General features: G+C 44.9%; 2 protein-coding genes across 2 annotated transcripts; both read left to right on the top strand.

The window, feature by feature from the left end:
- The first annotated feature begins 10,506 nt into the window (after positions 1-10,506).
- LOC128762343 (actin, cytoplasmic 1-like) lies at positions 10,507-13,884 on the top strand. Its single transcript, XM_053870541.1, has 9 exons — positions 10,507-10,647; positions 11,861-11,985; positions 12,060-12,188; positions 12,262-12,372; positions 12,456-12,540; positions 12,612-12,773; positions 12,844-13,035; positions 13,143-13,324; positions 13,442-13,884. Exons 2-9 carry the CDS (start codon positions 11,863-11,865, stop codon positions 13,583-13,585), a joined length of 1,128 nt encoding a protein of 375 aa, XP_053726516.1. The 5' UTR covers positions 10,507-10,647; positions 11,861-11,862; the 3' UTR covers positions 13,586-13,884.
- A 1,698-nt stretch (positions 13,885-15,582) lies between these two features.
- Positions 15,583-18,188, top strand: LOC128762375 (actin, cytoplasmic 1-like). The gene is made up of 9 exons (XM_053870594.1): positions 15,583-15,689; positions 16,290-16,414; positions 16,489-16,617; positions 16,691-16,801; positions 16,885-16,969; positions 17,041-17,202; positions 17,273-17,464; positions 17,572-17,753; positions 17,857-18,188. Exons 2-9 carry the CDS (start codon positions 16,292-16,294, stop codon positions 17,998-18,000), a joined length of 1,128 nt encoding a protein of 375 aa, XP_053726569.1. The 5' UTR covers positions 15,583-15,689; positions 16,290-16,291; the 3' UTR covers positions 18,001-18,188.
- The last annotated feature ends 3,480 nt before the right edge of the window (positions 18,189-21,668 follow it).

Raw genomic sequence — 21,668 nt, 5'->3', positions numbered from 1 at the left:
GAGGTTTTAACTCCAAGGACTACTGACACCGGCTTCTGTGGTTTCTGTTTATTACTCATCATAGATCACATCCAACTCCCATTCTCGCATGACATCATGAACTTACGGTGCTCCAAGTGAGCCGGATGTTACATCTCCCTTCTCAGCAAAATAAAATCTATTTTATTTAAGCACAATGAAACAAGTGCACTGAAAGCAAAGCGCTGACATGTGAACTTAGGACATAGAGCTTTCACAATTGATCAGGTTGTCTATCTTATTTTGGCAGTGTCTCTGACTCAATTTGGTAATGTACATTTACGGGTAAGTTTAGCATTTAACCCTTTAACGACTAAGAAACTTTTTTAAAACTGTATATTATAGTAGAGCTAAAATCATCTTAGGACAGTCACGGTCATCGGGCTGGATCAGGAAAGTGCAACACTGGGACAGAACCAGCCCCATTATTGTTGTTTGTGTGGCCTGCTGAACTAGACAGTCAGGCAGTAAAGGCTATCTATCCATCTATAAGCCCCAACCCACTTTAAGTGCAATCCTATTACAAAGTCTCTACTTAGTGACCTGAAGGTGCAATGGCAGTGTGAGTGCAAGTGAACGAATGACAATATTGAAACTTTTGAAACTTATTTATTGTAATAATTTAGATTAGAAACTATACTTTTAGCAGTGCAAAAAATCAAATCTTTTACAGAACACTCAATAGTAGCAGGAACAAACAATAGTGCAAAACTGATGCTGGTGATCATTTCAACAGCAACACAACTAGACCAACTGGAAACATGAACTGCAGCGACAACTCCACAGTTGTGATAGGTCGGACGTCTTCCACAACATACCTCACTGCTACTAGTATGCTCTGCTTCTGAGATAAAGGCTGTGCAACAGGCGCTCCCATGTCAAGCTTCTGCTGCTGCAGTGGTTTCTCCTGTGGCGTCAGACCAGCGAACCATAGCAGCGTCTGCTTCCGGCTCTTTTTCCATGAACTTGGTTGACGCGTGCACTTCTTCAGATTGGAAATGCACGCCACTACAATATTTCTCTGGTCTTTTACAGCTAAAAGGGAAAAATAATGAAAATATATCCCACATCTGGACCGTCATCGATTGCAGCCATAGGGTGCGTTCGGGAACAGCCAGGCGGATGCAGCACCAATCGGCGAGAGCTTGCGAGACCAGTCGGAGAATGTGTCATTCAAAGAACACTATACACTCATATTGTCCACAATTGAAGGTACTTTACCTGAATGGTGACCTGCAGCTCTGATTTGTGCCAAAACTCCAGAGGCCAAATTATTGTCTGTGCAAAAACACAAGATGAACATGTGTCCAGCTCTACGGCTGTTCTCCATCTTTACTTTGTGAAAGGTTCTAAATTATTGTAACGACTGTATTCCATTCTCTTTAATACATGTCGACTGTTTTATTACCAAATGTGATTCACAACATCGTGTACATGTCTGGAATTATCTGTTACACATTTATGCACTTCTACACAGTCAATGTGCAACATCCTATTCCACAGTAAACGTCCATGTTTTCTTCACCCATCTCCATTCTGTCAGCAGAAGTGACCTTCTCCATCATGTTCACTCAGTATAACCCAGGTTTGGTCTGTTCCTTACACAGCACTTCAGTCAAAAACTGCAGACCTGCCTGGTGTAAAACTAACGTGCTATGGAAAACCTCAAGCAAATGAAGTTCATTATAGTAGTTTCTATTTTTCTAACCAATAGTTCCAATTGCTCATTAATACTGTGTAATGATCCAAACAAAGAACAGCTTCAGGCAGCAGCGCAGCTTGAAATGTCCCACCTCTTTTATATGTTTGTACGCAAGTGGCTGTGGTCAAATTGTCCAAATGTTGCATGCCTCTTCTTGCCCATGACTCTAACCATGAATTATGTATTTTAATCATAATATTAATAATACATTGTTATATAAAGGCAGTGGATGGTATTGTGTGATGTTTCTTGTCTATAGATTGAAGTGCTCCAGTGTGAATTTGTATCATTGCATGTATGTGCATTTGTGTATGTAGGATGAGTAACTCACACAAATACCACTTAGATACACCATTGGAGGCTGTTGACATATATTATCTTCTGCACTAGGCTCATTCTTCTCTCGTCTGGCCAACCACAATGTTTTTGAGTGTGGTGAGGTGGATGTCCCTGACCGTTGCCTCTTTTCCCCGATTTCCTGCAGCTTGGTCTTGCTTTGTCACTATTTGGGTAACCACAGTCCTTAACACGTAGCTTTAGTTCAGTGATAGAGTGCTTGAATGTTTCTTTATCTCCTTGTTTCCTTTCATGGAAGCGATATCTTTGGTTAAGAAACCTTCAACAAACCTCAATTTGAGGATGAAGACTTCAAAAAAACAAGGTCTAAGCTTGCTTCAGAGCAGGGGTGGGCAGACCGATCCTCCGAACACCATGTTTTTGTTCCAAAAAAAAGTGAAAAGGTGGCCTCTTGATTCGGTGGAACAAAAACCTGCACCCACTGCGGCCCGCCCCTGGTACAGAGTCATGCTTAAGGTGAGCCATTGTGTGCCTGTCTGTGTGTGAATAATAATAATAATAATAATAATAATAATTCCACTCTCTGGTTTCCAATCTGCGCTGTTTGGTTTCCACTCAATAGTTACATAGATCCAACTCCTCCCCTACTGTGTTCTCCAAACGTTCTCCCTCGGATTGTCTTCAATCAAGACACCTGTCAAAAGCTCTGCACCCTGAAAAGTCCGTCAAAACTAGACACATTATGATCCATATGTCCACTTTCAATGGGCCTTTAAGCTTACAGTGTATTTAAGGAGGTATTGCGGCAGTCTTACATGGTTTCAGTGGTGAAAAACCGATGACCGATCTTCACCAAAAGAGGGCGCCATTGCTCATGCAAACAATCGAATCAACCTGACCCCAGCGAGCAGTGTTTACTCTCATGAGGTTCTTCCATTCCTATGAGTGGCTTTGGTTCCTTCAGTTACGACAAACTACACGGGCTAAGTATTCATTTTTAAAACATCAAAATATGTGAGAATATTTTCATAATACATTTCCTCCCCTAAATGTAACTTTATTTAACTCAATTTAACACATGCAGTTTTCTTTTCTTCAGTAATTGATATACATTCTCACTACATTAGACATTTTCACATTTTCAGCGGCGTATCTGTCCGCCTCATGCTGTCATTTCTGAGGCTTGTTTGTTCAGAGGATTTCCTTTTGGAAGCACTTTTAGGCAACTCACATTAACCATTAACTACTTTGAATCACATGAGTATTCACGGCGCATTAGGCAGCCATTAATCATTTTAAAGTCATTATTATAATCTCGTTCAGCATGACCATATTCAATTCTCTAATGGCAACTAGCAAACCATACTAAATAACCTAATATGATAATAATTATCCTAACCTAATAATAATCCTAATAACCGATTATTACCACTAAATATGAAAATAGTGACTTTATTAATGGCTGATATGTGCTCTGCAAACTGTAGTCAGTTGCAATGCTCAGTCAGCTGCTGCACGATGGCTTTGATTTGGGATTTTAGCCACTGTGCAACTGCGCATTATATTACAATCAATTTTAGATCTTTTTACATTGTCTCTTAATACCATTCCTCTACTGATACAAACCAACTGATCTCCATTATATTCACATTATTTTCTCTTTTGATGTGGTGACATACAGCTTTCGGGCCTGAACAAGCTGTATGCCCCCGCACCAAGACATTACAATATGAATGATAAATCGAAATGAACTGCAGTGAGAAGTTGAAAATACACCGTCGGCAGTGTGTGCGCTGCAGCAGCATGGCTGCCCCAATGGCAGCCCAGGGTGGGCGGGTCTCATGTTTCAAGACTGTCATTTGTGAGCGAGAAGTTTGGAATAAAAAGTAATTAACAGCATCAGCAGTAGCAGAAATACACTACAGTTTGTGACCCAAATTTTATGTGGTATGCATGGTTTTTAGGTCGATCAGTCCATTTATAGAGTTTAATCTTTCTGTTAACTGTTATCAGTTACGAGCCATGTTTCCTGATTCACATTTGGCCACGGTACATTTTCACATTATTATTTTTTTACTTTGTGTTGACTTTTCACCTTTTATACACCTTTTTTGGTTTTGATAAATACAACAGTTTTATTACTGCAGCAGGTCATAACATGCTAATGTACCTCATCCTGGCCTGTAATCTGCGGTCGGTTTAGGAAGTCTGTCTTCACACCGTATATGGTCATCGCGCTGCAGCATGGAAAGTGTTGGTTTTCTGCAGACGCTGGCTGACACTGCAGCGGGCCCCTGCGCAGGCCCGAACCAGCCGGAGAATGTGGACAATGTGGACTTTGCCTGGCTCCAGGGCGGTGATGATCACAGACCAGAGCTCCACGCAGGCATGCTGAGACAGACCAGGGCTGAGGTTCAAATCCCTGGGTTGCAGGCAGCAGACTGGTGCTGGCACGCAGGCCTCTGGTGAGATCTGCATTATCAGCTGTGGTATCTTCCCATGCTCTCCAAGTATTGACAGAAGTGACACACGCCTCTCATTTATTACACTGTAATCATAGAGATAATGTAACGCAGTACATAATTAATAATCGTTTATCAGAGTGAGTGCAGCCTACTTTGGCCAAGTCCGTGATGTCATCAGGATGATGGCTGAGCCAGCGAGTCAGAGTAATCACAAACATGGACTCAAACCTGACAAGTTGCTCGGTGTTGCGGCAGCTCCAGATCCACCACTCATAAGGCTTGAGGCGACCCACTGGACTTATCTTTTACCATGTCTCTGCTCTGTCACGGTTGAATGTGACTATAAAGAGACTGAAGCAACGCTAGATGGAGCTTTTTCCTGCAAGCATGTGCTACAGTGAGCAAGATCTCTCGCCTGCTCCTATGTAAATTCCCATCTTGGGAAACCAGTTTCTGATCCGAACAAGCTCATAAATGGAAACAACAAAAACGCTCTGTGATCCTGACACTTGTGTGCTATCACAGTGAGTTGGAGGGGCCACTTTGTCATGAGCTTTCAGTTTGGCTGGCGTGATTCTTCCATCACTGCATTTAGAATTGTTTCAATAACAGTTAGACTTTAAATGAAATAGAGAAATATGTTGAAACTCTGCTTTTAAGCTTCCATGCCCTGCAGGTAAATTGAAGTCTGACTGTTCTGGCAGCAATGGGCATGCAGCAGAGCCACACAGCCCGCAAGTTGAATGTAGAATTTCTAATCTGTTTTATCATTAAACAATGGTCGATATATGCTTCTGACAGTGCAGCTGGGAACCAGAAAGCCCAAGCTACCTGTAGAGTTGGACACCTTTGGTTCAGCTACCCTGAGTGAGACACCAAAAGGAAGACCTCCCCCTATTATATGATGAAAAAAACTCAAGCTCAGCACCTGTCAGCAGTGTTTTGAAAAAGGAAGACACATTGATATTCCTTGTTTAGCTCGATGCTTGCACAAAAAAAGAAAAGTACAGTCCCCGCCTTAGAAAATGGAGATGTTGGTTAGTCCTGTTCAGAGTTGCCAGAGGCAGGAATACACCCTGGTCAGGTCGCCAGTCCATCACAGGGCAAAATGGAGATGAATCATTTATATTGCATTCACCTCTATATAGTACTGACACCTTGGTGTGACTCCATTTATGGCTCCATGAATGTAAAATACAGGTCATTCAAGCGGCTGTTGTTACATCAGACAGGAGAATCCCTCCTACACTTAGCCAGCAGTTTCAACTCCATACAAGGACAACTGGGATGAAGCATCATACCTGAAGGGAGCTTGGGGCGTGGGAAGGCGTCACCCGGGAAGGACCACCCCTAGTAAAATGTCTTCAGCTCAGCCTTGAGTTTTGACTGGTGGAGAAGAGAGACAGAATGTTTCCCCAAAGTCTCTGTGACAGACAAGTGTCACAGGAACTGGCGTGCCTCCGCAGGCTCAGGGTGTGGACACTGGCAGGAAGATTCTCGCTCCGCAAAGGAAAACTTGAACAGTTTTACATTCACAATATTTAACATTGGACATTTGACCAGTTTACATTCACAGAAATGTGTTTTACACTTTGGATGAGTCAAGTAAGACTCTAAAGACATGGATGTTAATGTCGTGTTGTGTTTCACACCGGTCGAGTGTTTCAATGTGTCACGTCTAGCGTTCAGCTGGACATTATGTTTGCCTGGATTTTTCTGTTCTTCTGTCTTTAATATTTAGTGGAAATGAACCCACAACAGCCCTGTGATGAAACTGCTTAAAAAGCTAAATTGTCAGATAGCACTACTGTTGATCTTCTGAGCCTTAAAAATACAGTTATATAGATGTGAAATTAAAGCAACAATAACAAGATTTTCTGTTGGTCATAAGAAATAGGAAGTTAATTGTTTTGAGTGTGCGTCATCACATGGAGCAAGTGATGACATTTAAATACTCCTTCCAGACAACAGCACTTCATCTAAGTCCCCTCACTGTCTCAAGCACCAGTGTTCCGCCCATATCAGCAGCACCTGGACTGTAAGTGGTATCAGCATTGACCCCACCCCAGCAGCTCGACACCTGCACACTCACCTGCAGGTACAGTAAGAGAAGAGTTAGTGTTTTTAAATGTAAGATAAACTAGAGCTTGTCATGTTGTTGTCACCAGCCAGAGCCTTGGATAAATCTAGGTCCTCAGAATAGAAGTCATAATTCATCATCCTATGGTCTCATTTTAAATGCGACAACAGGTGTCAATATTTATTGATTCACCCGATCCAACTAAACAGTGCCATTTGCTCGAACTCTGACCTTGGTAACTGCAGGAGCTCAAGCCAGAGAGAAGGGAGTATTAGTAGTAGTATTGTAGTATAACAGTAGCGTTGTCATAGGATCTACTCTTTTGGAATTACAAATGTTGTAACTATTTCCCCATATATTAATTCTGATAACATGACCAACAAGTGATCAAACCACTGAAATAAATTAACTTTCATGTGTCAGTGACAACATGTCGCTTTGTTACATTAACTTCACCTTTAAAGTGTACAAAGTATCAATAACGTGTGTTTTAACCAAACAATATATGGAACATATATTGATAAAATGTATCAAGACTCTGTGGGGCTGGTGAGGAGCTATTATACCGCCGCACTGCACAGTGTGAGGAGGTGGGGCGCAACAATTCTCACAAGGACCCAAATAAATCCACCACACCAAAATACATTTGGGCAAAGTACATTTTTTCTTAAGAATGAAGAAAGTAAAATGGCACCAGCAAAAGAGATGCTTTTCTCAAGCATAGAAAAGGACCAGTGCCTGAGCCACTCATAGTTCAGTCAGTGCACGTGCCTGGTTGGTGACCTTTGCTTGCAAAGCCAGATGGACCAGATTTAAGAGCCGATAATTTGAGGCGGACCAGTATTCGCAGTGGCAGCAACAATTGAAAAAAAAGCTCAATATATGCTTGAAATGAAGTGGGAATGAACTTAGTATGAAGTTGGTTGACCACACTCAATTGCAGTATTTTGAGCTTATAGTGACCTACAGTACAACATGGTCCTCACTCATCAGTAACAGTGTAAGGAAGGGCAAATGAATCGATCATTTTGTCCAAATGCAATACCCCTCAAAATACTCATTACTCTTCAGTACTGGTATTTGGAAGTTCAATAGGTAATCTTCACATATTTATTAATTTACAATGTAAAAATAAACAAACAAAAACTGTAAATGAAATGAAGTAAAAAAAACAATTTTATAGTGTGTGAGCAAACTTTTTGTATTTATTTACATATTTATTTTTTCTTCAACTGTATTTACAGTTTCTTCTGATATTTCATCGGTTGTTTTCCGCTTCATCTGTCTTTTGTATCGACGGCCCCTCACAACAGTCCCTGTATATAATGAGGTCCCCTAGGAAATTTAATTGTTTTTACTGTTTCAGTAGTTTGCAACTTATGGGCTTAATTTTCATTTTCCCCAAAGGTCAACTGGGAGAAGATGGCAGAAATGTGTTTGCCAAGGGATTCAGCTGATTGTTGCTTAAATCTGTTGGCTGTCCAACCCCGCATGTCACCATGCAGCCTCTTCAGTCTTTCACTGCCTCTGGTTGTGTGGTGTTTACGATTACAACTAATAAAATGTTAATGCAGGTTGTTAACTTTTCCTCTTTCTTTTGTCAGGGCAGGTGTTGTGATCTGGCGACTGTGTCACCCACTGGCGGTCAATGGGAACTTTGCTTTGGTCATGCGTTTGGATATACAGTATCTGGCAGCGACCTGACTGACGAGCTGGAGAAGATCCTCGCGAGGAGGGGCTACATCTTCACCACCGCAGGTATGTGCCACGTCCCCAGGGCAGTCTGCAAAATAACCATCCATCCGTGGTTCCCGCGCTTCACAGGTGAGTGAGACATCAAGGAGAAGCTCAACGACCTTGCCCTGGACGAGCCGGTCCAATCAGAATCAAATTTATTGCCATGGTCAGTGGGGCTTCCACCAACTAGGAAATGATTTGGAATAAAGTGCTGTCAAAAATAAAATAAAATAAAATAACAAAGGCTGATGACCATTTCATCAATATGACAGCTGAGGGGAAGAAGCTGTTCCTGTGACGGGAGGTTCTGGTCTGGATGGACCGCAGCCTCCTGCCCGAGGGAAGAGGGACAAACAGTCCATGTCCAGAATGAGAAGGGTCGGCTCTGATCCGACCTGCACATCTCTGGATCCTGGAGACATACAGGTCCTGAAGAGGTGGCAGGCTGCAACCGATCACCTTCTCAGCAGAAAGTACACTGCGGTGCAGTCTGCTCTTGTCCCTGGAGGTGGCGCTGTTGTACCAGACGGTGATAAGGGAGGTGAGGATGGACTGGATGATGGCCGTGTAGAACTCCACCAGCAACTTCGTCGGCAGTCGTAGTTTTCGTAGCTACCTCAAGAAGAACGTTCTCTGATGGGCCTTCCTGATGAGGGACCTGATGGTTGGCTCCCATTTGAGGTCCTCAGTGATGGTGGTTCCCAGGAAGCAGAAGGAGTCCACAATAGGAATGGCTAAACCAGCCAACATGAGAGGGGACAGAGGAGCTGTTACTCTCCTGAAGTCTATGACCATCTCCACTGTCTTCTGAGCGTTGAGCTCCAGGTTGTTGTGGCTGCACCAGGACACCAGCCGCTCCACCTCCCTCCTGTAAGCTGACTCATCTACATCTGAGATGAGCCCGATGATGGTGGTGTCATCCGTAGCGTCAGCTTCACGGACTTGTGGCTGGAGGTGCAGCAGTTGGTGTACAAGAGAAGAGCCATGGAGAGAGAACACAGCCCTGAGGAGACCAGATGTTGAGGGTCGTCCCCAGCCGCACGCACTGACTCCGGCAGGTCAGGAAAGCTGTAATCCATCTGCAGAGGGAGTCAGGCACGTTGCGCTGAAGTCCACAAATAGGATCCTGGCATAGGTTCCTGGGGAGTCTAGATGCTGCAGAATGAAACGAAGGGCCTGGTTCAATGCATCGTCCACAGATCTGTTGGCTCTGTAGGCAAACTGCATTGAGTCCAGGGGTGGAGCAGTGATGGATTTCAGGTGAGAGAGGACCAGGTGCTCAAAGGACTTCATGACCACAGACGTCAACGCCACTGGTCTGTAGTCATTCAGTCCTGTGATCCTGGCCTTCTTGGGAACAGGGATGATAGTGGAGGACTTAAAGCAGGCAGGAACATGACAGGATACCAAGGATGCATTGAAGATGTCCGTGAACACTGGAGCCAGCTCAGCAGCACAATGCTTCAGGATGGCAGGGGAAACTCTGTCCGGACCCGCAGCCTTCCGAAGGTTCAGCTTCCTGAACTGAGTGAGCACGTCCTGCTCCATGATGTCAAGAGAAAGAGGGGTGAGGGGAGAGGGTGGCTCATCAGTGACTGCGATCGACTTTGCTGTCTCAGTGACATTGTTCGTCTTTGTTGTGTCACTAAGAGACAGCACAGTCCTTTGCTGTAAAGTGGAACATGGGGCTGGAGAGACCACAGAGGTGTTGGGGCAAAATGGCTGCTCGAAGCGACAGTAAAAGTTGTTCAAGTCCTGTTTGTCCTGTTTAGAAATATTCTCCAAGGGTATCAAACCTTAAGAAAAAAGTAAGAAAACATTTATAAACATGAACCACACTTCCTGAACAGCAACTAGCATGCACTAAACACATTCAATCACTCTGTACAGTTAAGTACAGTTAAATCCTTGTTTGTGAAGTGACGCAACAGGTGACTGGTGCTGCGGGGAAGTATGTTAAAATTTGAATCGAGCCGAAAGCTGTGTTCTACCTTTTTTAAATGTAAAACAAACTCGCGGCTCCGGTCTGACCAGCCAATCGGGCTTGATAGTCAGATTTTTGTCAAAAGCCCTGCAGGTCCTCTACGCGCGACCCCCCTCCTCCACACTAACAGATACCTGTCTCCACCAGTCAAAAGTCTGACACCCGTTGCTTGTTCACCTGGACCAATCGAAACGCTCGACTAAAGAACGTTTCCTTTTTTGGAGAACTGCAGCTGGCAGACCTGTACGTTGACTTTAAAACCGGCGCAGTTCTTTTCCTCAAGCTGCATTCACTGACCTCACCTGCAGAAGAGCAACACCTGCCAGACTTCTCCTCTAGACACACCCGAAAAATACTTGCACAGGTGAGTGCTGACAGCATCAACTTCCATTCCTTGCGCAAATTGCGGCCACTTTACTTCGGTTTGGGACAGCACATGATGGCAAGAAAAGTTAATTATGAGTTGTTTTAATTACCATTTACATTTTATGACAGACTTTTATTATGACAAGTTGATGAAAGATCAAACTTCTTGAGAAGCTTTTGTTGGCTCTTTAACATGTAGAAAGGAAGGAATTTCCTGATGCTCACATCCTTGATTCCAGAGTGCAGCAGCAGATGGCAAATTGTTTTTCCGCTTTTATTCAACTAAAGAATGCGTAAAATATTTTGAAGTACTTGGTCAAACATGGGTGTATGGACATCAGCTCTGCTATAATGTTCTCTATAGGCCAGGATTATTCATGTTAACAAGTGCACTTATTTTATCTGACTGAATGACTGAGCAGTTATTAAGTTCAACACTGATGCATGGGTAAAAACTTTTGTTTCCAGTCCAGTTAATTCATGTTAGTGCTGGTTCATCAAGTTCCTTATCAGCAACCAAATAAGGTGGTCAATGTGTGGTATTTGTTCTGACAGTCCACACCCTCCCCTTACACTTGACCAGAAGAAAGGTGACAGCGCATTAGAGTGGGCACTTTATATTAAAGGCAGATTACAAAATGATCCTAACACGCCTTTCACAGAAAGACCTTTGATGACATCATCATTACATCATCATTTCCGGCTTGACACACCTGAGATGATTATGAGATTGCGCATGATTGCACATCCTCTGAGAGTCATAGCTCAACCTTCTGCATGCTGTATCATTGCCAAATTATTTCTGTTGGACCTGATGGTGAGTCGATTCGGATTGGAGCGTCTGCAGTGAACACCTTGCACACACAGTTAATCCATGCAATACATCGCTCCATTTCTTGTGTTGCCTTATAAGGCTTTTCCCTTTGACACGTAGCATCACATCACTAACAAGTGTTACAAGTCAAGCAGCGCAGCTCCTGTCATGCCTGATCTTGTCGCAACATCCCGGAGCAATGGAAGCAAAAGGTCACATGAGTAAAGTTTATCTGGTTTGACAACTTCAGGTGACCACACCTGAAAAGTCAACTGCACCAGTGCTAGAAAGTGTTACAGACGCCATATTGAATGCTTTTTGTGTTCCTCATGTCAGTAGAACTGACCTGGAAATTACAACTTCTTGTTTTTTTGCTCTTATTCCCATCATGCATCAGACATGGACGACGATATCGCTGCCCTTGTTGTCGACAACGGCTCCGGCATGTGCAAAGCCGGATTTGCCGGAGACGATGCCCCCCGGGCTGTGTTCCCCTCCATCGTGGGCCGCCCCAGACACCAGGTACCACAGGCGCTGTTGAAAACCTGTTTTGCTGACAGCTGCGTTGTTACTCAACAAGGTTGGTTTGTTTCCAGGGTGTGATGGTTGGAATGGGACAGAAGGACAGCTACGTGGGAGATGAAGCTCAGAGCAAGAGGGGTATCCTCACACTCAAGTACCCCATCGAGCACGGAATCGTCACCAACTGGGATGATATGGAGAAGGTAAGGAGGCTTGCTCTGGAGAGTGGACAACATCGGTGTCAGCGCTGCTTCATGACTCATCTTGTGTCCTCAGATCTGGCATCACACCTTCTACAATGAGCTCCGTGTTGCGCCCGAGGAACATCCAGTCCTGCTGACCGAAGCCCCCCTCAACCCCAAGGCCAACAGAGAGAAGATGACACAGGTGAGTTTGAGTGTGACTCTGGCTCAGTCAAACTGACCACAATCTTCAATCAAAATGGTGATTGTGAATATCTCCTCACACAGATCATGTTTGAGACCTTCAACTGTCCCGCCATGTACGTGGCCATCCAGGCTGTCTTGTCTCTGTACGCTTCCGGTCGTACCACAGGTGAGTGTGCTCGGATCATGTGTGATTCTCATCTTGCAGCCGTGTTCTTGACTGATGAACATTTCTGGCAGGTATCGTGATGGACTCTGGTGACGGTGTCAGCCACACAGTGCCAATCTACGAGGGCTACGCTCTTCCTCACGCCATCCTGCGTCTGGATCTGGCCGGCAGAGATCTGACTGACTACCTGATGAAGATCCTCACTGAGAGGGGCTACAGCTTCACCACCACTGGTGTGTGTCCTGATAAACTCAAGCTCTCTATCCTCTTTTGGAAATCTTCAATGTTGTTCTCACTCGACAGCTGAACGTGAGATCGTGCGTGACATCAAGGAGAAGCTCAGCTACGTTGCCCTGGACTTTGAGCAGGAGATGGAAACTGCTGCCAGCTCTTCCTCTCTGGAGAAGAGCTACGAGCTTCCTGACGGACAGGTCATCACCATCGGCAATGAGCGTTTCCGCTGCCCCGAGGCTCTTTTCCAGCCCTCCTTCCTGGGTGAGACTTAGATTATGGCTGTCCATAAAGATGCATGCTGACCACCACCACAGGAGCACATTGCTGCGGGTTGGAAACGTGCTGACTGTTTGATTCCATGTCCTCAGGTATGGAGGCAGCTGGAGTCCACGAGACGACGTACAACAGCATCATGAAGTGTGACGTGGACATCCGTAAGGACCTGTATGCCAACACTGTGCTGTCTGGTGGCACCACCATGTACCCCGGCATTGCAGACAGAATGCAGAAGGAGATCACTGCTCTGGCTCCACCCACCATGAAAATTAAGGTACTTTATTATTGATGCCTGCAGTAGTTCAGCCAACCTGCATGTTAACACCATCATCAGATCTTCTATTAGCTTTGTCCTGCGTGTATCTCACTTGAGTTCTGCATCTGCCTCCAGATCATTGCTCCCCCAGAGAGGAAGTACTCCGTCTGGATCGGCGGCTCCATCCTGGCCTCCCTCTCCACCTTCCAGCAGATGTGGATCAGCAAGCAGGAGTACGATGAGTCCGGCCCAGCCATCGTCCACCGCAAATGCTTCTAAAAAAGTCTTCTGAAGCTCACTAGTCAAGGACACAAACCTCCGAACACACCACGTTGCCATCTACATGTTTACATTTTAATGTTCAGCGACAGATCTGGTCTGACTTCCCCCCAACGGCAATTTCTGCTTTTGGTGATCAAGGTCACAATAAACAGTATTATCACTGAACGATGTGTGTGTTTCAACTATACCTAGCTATGTGCAATATTTTGCTCTCAAAAGTTCATTCCCACATAGCCAGCCCACAGATACACTGTTAGTTGTAAATACTGTTATCAAAAATAAAAGCCGTTATAAAACCATGTCTTCAGTGTGGTTCATCAGATTACTGGCCTTTAAAACTGAACCATTTCAACTATCAGTGAAACTGGTCTGGTTTCTGGCTGATGAGATACATGTAGGAAAGAGAATAGATTTGCTCATCTTCCATGAAATGCACGCCACTTTTGACGTGCGCATGCTTGGCTGAGTACTCCAGCTTTAACAGCAGAGCTCAACATCAGCTTAGATCAAGACCCTGGGAGCCCAGCGGTACCTCTAGTCTCGTACGGATGCCAAATTGGTCTGTCGTTCTGAAGAAAGAAAATATAAAGCAGTTCAGTTGCAGGCTGACTCATGCTCTTACTTGCATCTGCTGACTCCAGTTTTTGGTGGAGATGATGAACGCACTCCCATGATCATGTTCTTCTCACGCTTGGACTGCTGTCCGAACTGGTCGGCCAGAAAGATTATCTAAAGCTACGATTGGAAGGAATGACGGCCAGTCCTAAAAGATTTGGTTAGTGACATGACACCACTCCATATCGAGGCAGAGAATAGCTGGCATGCGTTTTTGATTAAGATGAACGGAATGCAGTAGGACTAACTGCCAGGAAATGTGGGTCAAAAGTGGAATGACTTGAGCGTGTGGTTGCAGAAGAAAATTTCTGTTTAACTGGGATGGTTAGCTGGCAAGCTGTCTCACTGGCCAGCAGGTGGGTCAAGAGACAGATTTATCACACGCATGTTAACAAAAACAGAAGCGTTTTTAAACATGATCGCAAAGAAGCTGACAAATTTTGGATCATTCTGTCGAGGTAAAAATAGGCACTTGTAAAATGTGTCACACAACAAGTCAATTCAAACATGGAATTTGCAGACTACGTGGCAAAGGAGGGGTGGAAATATGGAACACTTAAGAGAATGAGTAAAACAAAACTACAATTTCTTTGAATTAAAACATAAACAAACACTTTCAATAAAATGTAACAAAACTGGTTGTTGGCTAAGACTGTAGTATGAGATTCACCAGCAGAGAAAATGTTTCAACTTTGAAACTTGAAGGCTGTAAGTATCAATAAACCAACCATCAATCAGTCGAGAGGCGGATTTTTCTAAACATGACAGCACACATCAATATATTTGAATGGAACGGAACTCGCCACACCAAATTTACTAGGTTTCTATGTGAGATTGTCATATTAAGACGAGACAGTGCTGACGGTTTATAAAACCGTAAACATGAGCTCACATTCAAATCACCATTATCAATAAAAATGTTCAAATCACTTATCAATATCAGTATTTATAATCAGCCAATCGATATTTGGCTTGCATAACATTATTTGGGGATGAATCATAGTTTTGTTATTGTGCATTTGGTCTGTCTGAAGTGATTCATCAAAACAGAAAAAAAAAAACTTGTGCATTTTTTAAAACAATATTTAGTATTCACGAAAACGGAATAAAATCAGGATTTGTAAATAGGTCTTGGGTTGAACGGGGAAAGAAACTTAAAAGGTGATCCAGATATCTTTGCGACGTGAATTACAGTCATACATCACCGCCTCTTCCTCAGTTTTGGAATTTTTTAAAAATGGCTTCAGGACTTCCGACTTGTCCTCCACTTAGGCAAATCCCCTTCTTGGCCAATCACCGCTCTTGTTTAATGAACCTGTTCGCTTGACCTGAACCAATCAGACTGCACTATTGAAGAACTTTTCCTTATATGGACATGGGGCATCACTCTGCCAGGAAACGCACATAAGTCGCCTTCAGTGCTGCACCTGAACACACCTGGGGGACGAACACCAGCGAGGCTACTCCTTGAAACTAAGCTGCACAGGTAAAAAATTAACCTTTTAAACTTAAACTGTTACTCGTTGTTCAGTTTTTAAAATGCAACATTTAAGACAGCGATAAGCTGGGAACGATTTGGTTCGCTGTGTATCGCTCTTTAGTTTATATTCACACGTTATTTTTGTGTTTTCGCGGCTTTTTATGCTGTTGTGATTTGAAATCTTGGATCACCTGGATCTGCCAATTCGAAAACTAAAATGTTTCCATGCTGAATGTAATTTGAATGTCTTTTTTTTTCGACCTTGGTTTCCTGCTTGACGCGCCAGTAGTGGCTGTTTGTGACGTGACTTGGCGAACATTCCTCCGGGCAGTCACACCCCAACAATACGCTCCCTGGAGCATTTCACAATGACACCGGGTTGCTGTGGCTGCTAGATCCTCGCTATGATTAGTCGCAGTGGTTGCTTTGACAGCCTTCTCATACCTTTTCCCTTTTATACGTACACAATGGTAAGGAGTGAGTGAATGGTTCACATAGGATCCTGCTGTCATGCGCTCTTCTTATTGAGTAAATATTTACAATGATTTTGTGAATACATATTTGAGCTCGGTTGTGTAAACTATTTTGTTACTTTATGTTCTCAAGAAATGGACGACGATATCGCTGCCCTTGTTGTCGACAACGGCTCCGGCATGTGCAAAGCCGGATTTGCCGGAGACGATGCCCCCCGGGCTGTGTTCCCCTCCATCGTGGGCCGCCCCAGACACCAGGTACCACAGGCGCTGTTGAAAACCTGTTTTGCTGACAGCTGCGTTGTTACTCAACAAGGTTGGTTTGTTTCCAGGGTGTGATGGTTGGCATGGGACAGAAGGACAGCTACGTGGGAGATGAAGCTCAGAGCAAGAGGGGTATCCTCACACTCAAGTACCCCATCGAGCACGGAATCGTCACCAACTGGGATGATATGGAGAAGGTAAGGAGGCTTGCTCTGGAGAGTGGACAACATCGGTGTTAGTGCTTCTTCATGACTCATCTTGTGTCCTCAGATCTGGCATCACACCTTCTACAATGAGCTCCGTGTTGCGCCCGAGGAACATCCAGTCCTGCTGACCGAAGCCCCCCTCAACCCCAAGGCCAACAGAGAGAAGATGACACAGGTGAGTTTGAGTGTGAATCTGGCTCAGTCAAACTGACCACAATCTTCAATTAAAATAGTAATTGTGAATATCTCCTCACACAGATCATGTTTGAGACCTTCAACTGTCCCGCCATGTACGTGGCCATCCAGGCTGTCTTGTCTCTGTACGCTTCCGGTCGTACCACAGGTGAGTATGCTCGGATCATGTGTGATTCTCATCTTGCAGCCGTGTTCTTGACTGATGAACATTTCTGGCAGGTATCGTGATGGACTCTGGTGACGGTGTCAGCCACACAGTGCCAATCTACGAGGGCTACGCTCTTCCTCACGCCATCCTGCGTCTGGATCTGGCCGGCAGAGATCTGACTGACTACCTGATGAAGATCCTCACTGAGAGGGGCTACAGCTTCACCACCACTGGTGTGTGTCCTGATAAACTCAAGCTCTCTATCCTCTTTTGGAAATCTTCAATGTTGTTCTCACTCGACAGCTGAACGTGAGATCGTGCGTGACATCAAGGAGAAGCTCAGCTACGTTGCCCTGGACTTTGAGCAGGAGATGGAAACTGCTGCCAGCTCTTCCTCTCTGGAGAAGAGCTATGAGCTTCCTGACGGCCAGGTCATCACCATCGGCAATGAGCGTTTCCGCTGCCCCGAGGCTCTTTTCCAGCCCTCCTTCCTGGGTGAGACTTAGATTATGGCTGTCCATAAAGATGCATGCTGACCACCACCACAGGAGCACATTGCTGCGGGTTGGAAACGTGCTGACCGTTTGATTCCATGTCCTCAGGTATGGAGGCAGCTGGAGTCCACGAGACGACGTATAACAGCATCATGAAGTGTGACGTGGACATCCGTAAGGACCTGTATGCCAACACTGTGCTGTCTGGTGGCACCACCATGTACCCCGGCATTGCAGACAGAATGCAGAAGGAGATCACTGCTCTGGCTCCACCCACCATGAAAATTAAGGTACTTTATCATTGATGCCTGCAGTAGTTGAGCCAACCATCATCGGATCTTCTATTAGCTATGTCCAGCGTGTATCTCACTTGAGTTCTGCATGTGCCTCCAGATCATTGCTCCCCCAGAGAGGAAGTACTCCGTCTGGATTGGCGGCTCCATCCTGGCCTCCCTCTCCACCTTCCAGCAGATGTGGATCAGCAAGCAGGAGTACGATGAGTCCGGCCCAGCCATCGTCCACCGCAAATGCTTCTAAAAAAAAGTCCATTTGGGAATCGCTAAACCCTGCTACACGTTTACCTTTTAATGTTACAGTACAGCAACACTCAGTTTTGACTGTTTCCCCAGCTACGATTGACGATGAACAGTATTACACTCACAACTCTGCTGACCCACCTTTGCTGACAAGCTGTATGTTTTCTAAAATAAATGCCATCATTCTTACACTACCTTTTGTGTGAATTCTTCAGGATACTTGTTTTGCGTAGTCCCATGTAAGAAGCTTGTTTCAATTGCTGTTTCACTTTCAAAACATGGCATCACTCTGATATAACAAATGCTAAGCGCTGTACGAGGGAGTGTCTGAGTCAGTTGCAGATGGAGTGAAAGGGAAGCTCTGTCGGACAGTAGCGAGGCCTGTAAAACGGGGAACATGTTGCATGAACCTTACAAATCAAAGTAATGGGCAGAAGGAGGAAAAACGACCATTGAGATTTATAAATGTGACAAAGGATAAGTGGCATCGGTGTGATTAGAGGGGATGTGCAATACAAGCTAAGGTGAAGGAAAACTCAATCTCCAAATGGGAAAATGCAGAATGTGGAAGTCAAATGGTAGTGACAGGTGTTGTGAACTGTGGAGTGTTTCCTGACCAACCATGGCAGATCTCTGTGTCATCGCTGCTGCCTAACTGTGTAAATTAAAGCAGAAACGAATGATCTAAATTACGATATTATTGATCGTGGAACAAGGAAAATCTTAAATCTTGGTGGGGTTCTGAAGTTCCTACATATTGTGCCAGTGAATTCTAGAACTCTACTGCCACCTACTGTCCTTTTAAGGTGATTTGAATTTCACTACCATTCAGTGAGATTTCAAATTCCAAAAAAAGCTCTTAAATTATCCCGGTCATTTAAAAGTTTGACAATATATTGAATGACAATTTAAAATAATAATGTGGGGGCTTGCTCAATCGATCCTAGCCACCATCGAACCTGCTGTCTGTGTCGGTTGGTTTGACACTCTGTAGGCGAGTGTCACACAAGCGAAGTCCTCATGATCTAAAGGTGTGGAGCCTTAGTAGCACTGTGTAAGGAGAAAACCACGTACAAGCCAGATAGCTCATATCGCAGTGGAGTGAATGGACCGAGGAGTGGCGCTATAGAGGTATTTTCAATAAGTCTGTCATGAATTTGAATTCTACTTTATTCTATGTCACATTCTAACAATCTAGATACTTGCACGACATCATTGAGAATATATTTATTCGTGACTGCGGGTGGCTCAGATGAGCGGTTGAAAGTCTGTGGGAAATCTCTGTCCCGCCGATATCCTTAATTAGCATTACACATTTCACCTGGGCGAGTCCAGAGCCTGAGCAGGTGGTTCGGGTCGGACTGGATTCAGAGGGCAATCGGAAGAAATAAACTACATTTTGCAGGTAAGAGTGACTAAATTTGTCTGAATTTTAGTAATAGTTTGAGGGGAAAAAAAGCTTCATTGAAGAAAGGTTTCAGTTAAAACGATGCTAATATTTACCTCTTGAGGTTAGTGTCAACTTTTAAAATGTGTTGTGTTCTCATTCCAAAGGTCACGTTAAATGCAACAGTTCTAAATCTGTTCCATCATAGTTGACAGAGTTCATGTCAGTGGTTTAAATCGTAATGCATGTCATTTTCTCCTGCAGATTTACCGGTTGCTGAAGCACATCGCCCTGCTTTGCCTGGCTTGCATGACTGAACCGGCTGTTAAATCTTTGAGTCTTTCCAGTCTGCAGCCATGAATCCAGAGGAGACATCCAGTCTGAACGCACTTGCTTCTTTACCAAGTTCACCTCAATGTCCGGCCCCGGGTATATACATTCTTCCCTACAGTCCACCCACCTCCACCTTCCACACAGGCTCCCTGGCTGTGAGTGATGAAGCAGGAGGTCAGACACCAAAGAACACTATGACTGACTCTGACCTGCAGGTCACACTTCACACATCACATGCTGATGAATCCCCCGCTCCACCTCATTGTATAGTGTCCATCGTCGGCTCATCCCCCGACATGTGTCTGTCCCCTGACCGCCTACGCCCTGCTGACCCCACTGGGCCCGACCTGGAGTGCTCCATCTGCTTCAGCCAGTTTAACAACATCTTCCGCTGTCCTAAGATGCTGCAGTGCAAGCACACCTTCTGCCTGGAGTGCCTGGCACGCATCAACGTCAAGTCGGCCGCACCAGACGCCATCCAGTGCCCACTGTGCCGCAGCCTCACGCCCCTGCCCATCCTTGGCCTGCCCAAGCTGACGACTGACCCGGACGTGCTGTCATGCCTGCCGACCGCCATGCAGAGAGTCTACAGCATCCGCTTCCTGCGCAACAAGGGCAGGTTGCAGATCAAAAGGTCAGGCTGACGTTTGCTCACCACGTGCTGCTCACCCTCTCATGTGCAGGCCCACTGAAGTGGCTGACGTACAGCATGATTTGACTGAATAAATCCTGGTGTCAGTCACTAGGTTTTGAAGTTGTCAGGTCAGGATGACTCTTGGCTTATTGCAATTGTTAAAAGATGGCTTGCCCTCTGGAGGTTGGTGGTGAACCTGCGTCCCTCCAGTTTTTCATGACTGAGGGGGAAGGCTGCAATGTGAGAATGAGCGACAGACCAGAGTTGTCTTCAGTCTAAGGGGACTACGGATGTAAAACTAAGGTCCTGTACTCACATATCATGACCCACTTTCTAAAAAACAATACTGTAGACAGACAAGTTGTACTCTGACTCTGTGCACTGAGATAAGGTGAAGGGCTTTTCCTGAGCTAAGCCACTCCTGCACATCAAAAGAAGCAGGTTGGCAGGTTGGGCTCCGATATCTCATGAGCATATCGACGGAGCACCTCTCTAGTGAAGTGTTCAACTAGTAGGAAGGCCCTGCTCTGACTTTTGTTAGTTTTCGACAATGACTCATTTCATTATTTCCACTCAAGGTCAGTTGAAGGTCAGCTGCGGTTTGGCCAACGGACAGAAGGTTGCTCTCTGGACGTTGGACTTCCCAGCCCACCGGCCACATCTGGCGCCGAAGCGGACGGGTGTCTGTTCAGACTGACCAACCAGCCGGCATGCCGAGCCTTCCTGCTGACCACAGTGGTGCTGATGCTGGTGGCGATGACCGCCATAATCATCTTCATCGTTACGTTCAAAGATGGTATGCGACTTCATTCTTCATGAATTTTTCATTCCAGCTGATTCGGCCACATATTCTTGGACCTCTTATCAATTGTCAGATGAGCAGCTGCCGTTCCACTGCTGTGGGTGAGGAAGGAGGCCGTGCGGCTGCGTCTGGTCACAGCATCGATCTCCTGAATATCGGCCAGTGTTCTGCGAGTGTTGGACGGCCTTGATGGGATTCATCTCGTGCGTCCTTTCGTTTGTAGCAAACGTACTAAATTCCGGCTGCCCAAGGCAGGCAGCGCTGTAAACCTACTCTCGGTTCAGACTTCAAGAGCCAATCCACTTAAAAGTTTTTAACAGACCAGAGTGCAATATTTATGATGGAATGTTTTATATCCGATGGTCTGTTACGCATTTAGATTATTACTGGTCTTAATGTAAAATAAAAAATTTTATCTATTTAAGTGTTTTAATGATGTTTTGCTCCTGAAACCGAATAAACACATTTTGTACAGATGTTCATCTTGCTGGTGTTTTACGTCCATTCTGTGAC

Source organism: Synchiropus splendidus, chromosome 7 (assembly GCF_027744825.2).
Source record: "Synchiropus splendidus isolate RoL2022-P1 chromosome 7, RoL_Sspl_1.0, whole genome shotgun sequence".
NCBI classification, from domain to species: Eukaryota; Metazoa; Chordata; class Actinopteri; order Syngnathiformes; family Callionymidae; genus Synchiropus; species Synchiropus splendidus.
This window is presented reverse-complemented; position numbering and strand designations above follow the sequence as displayed.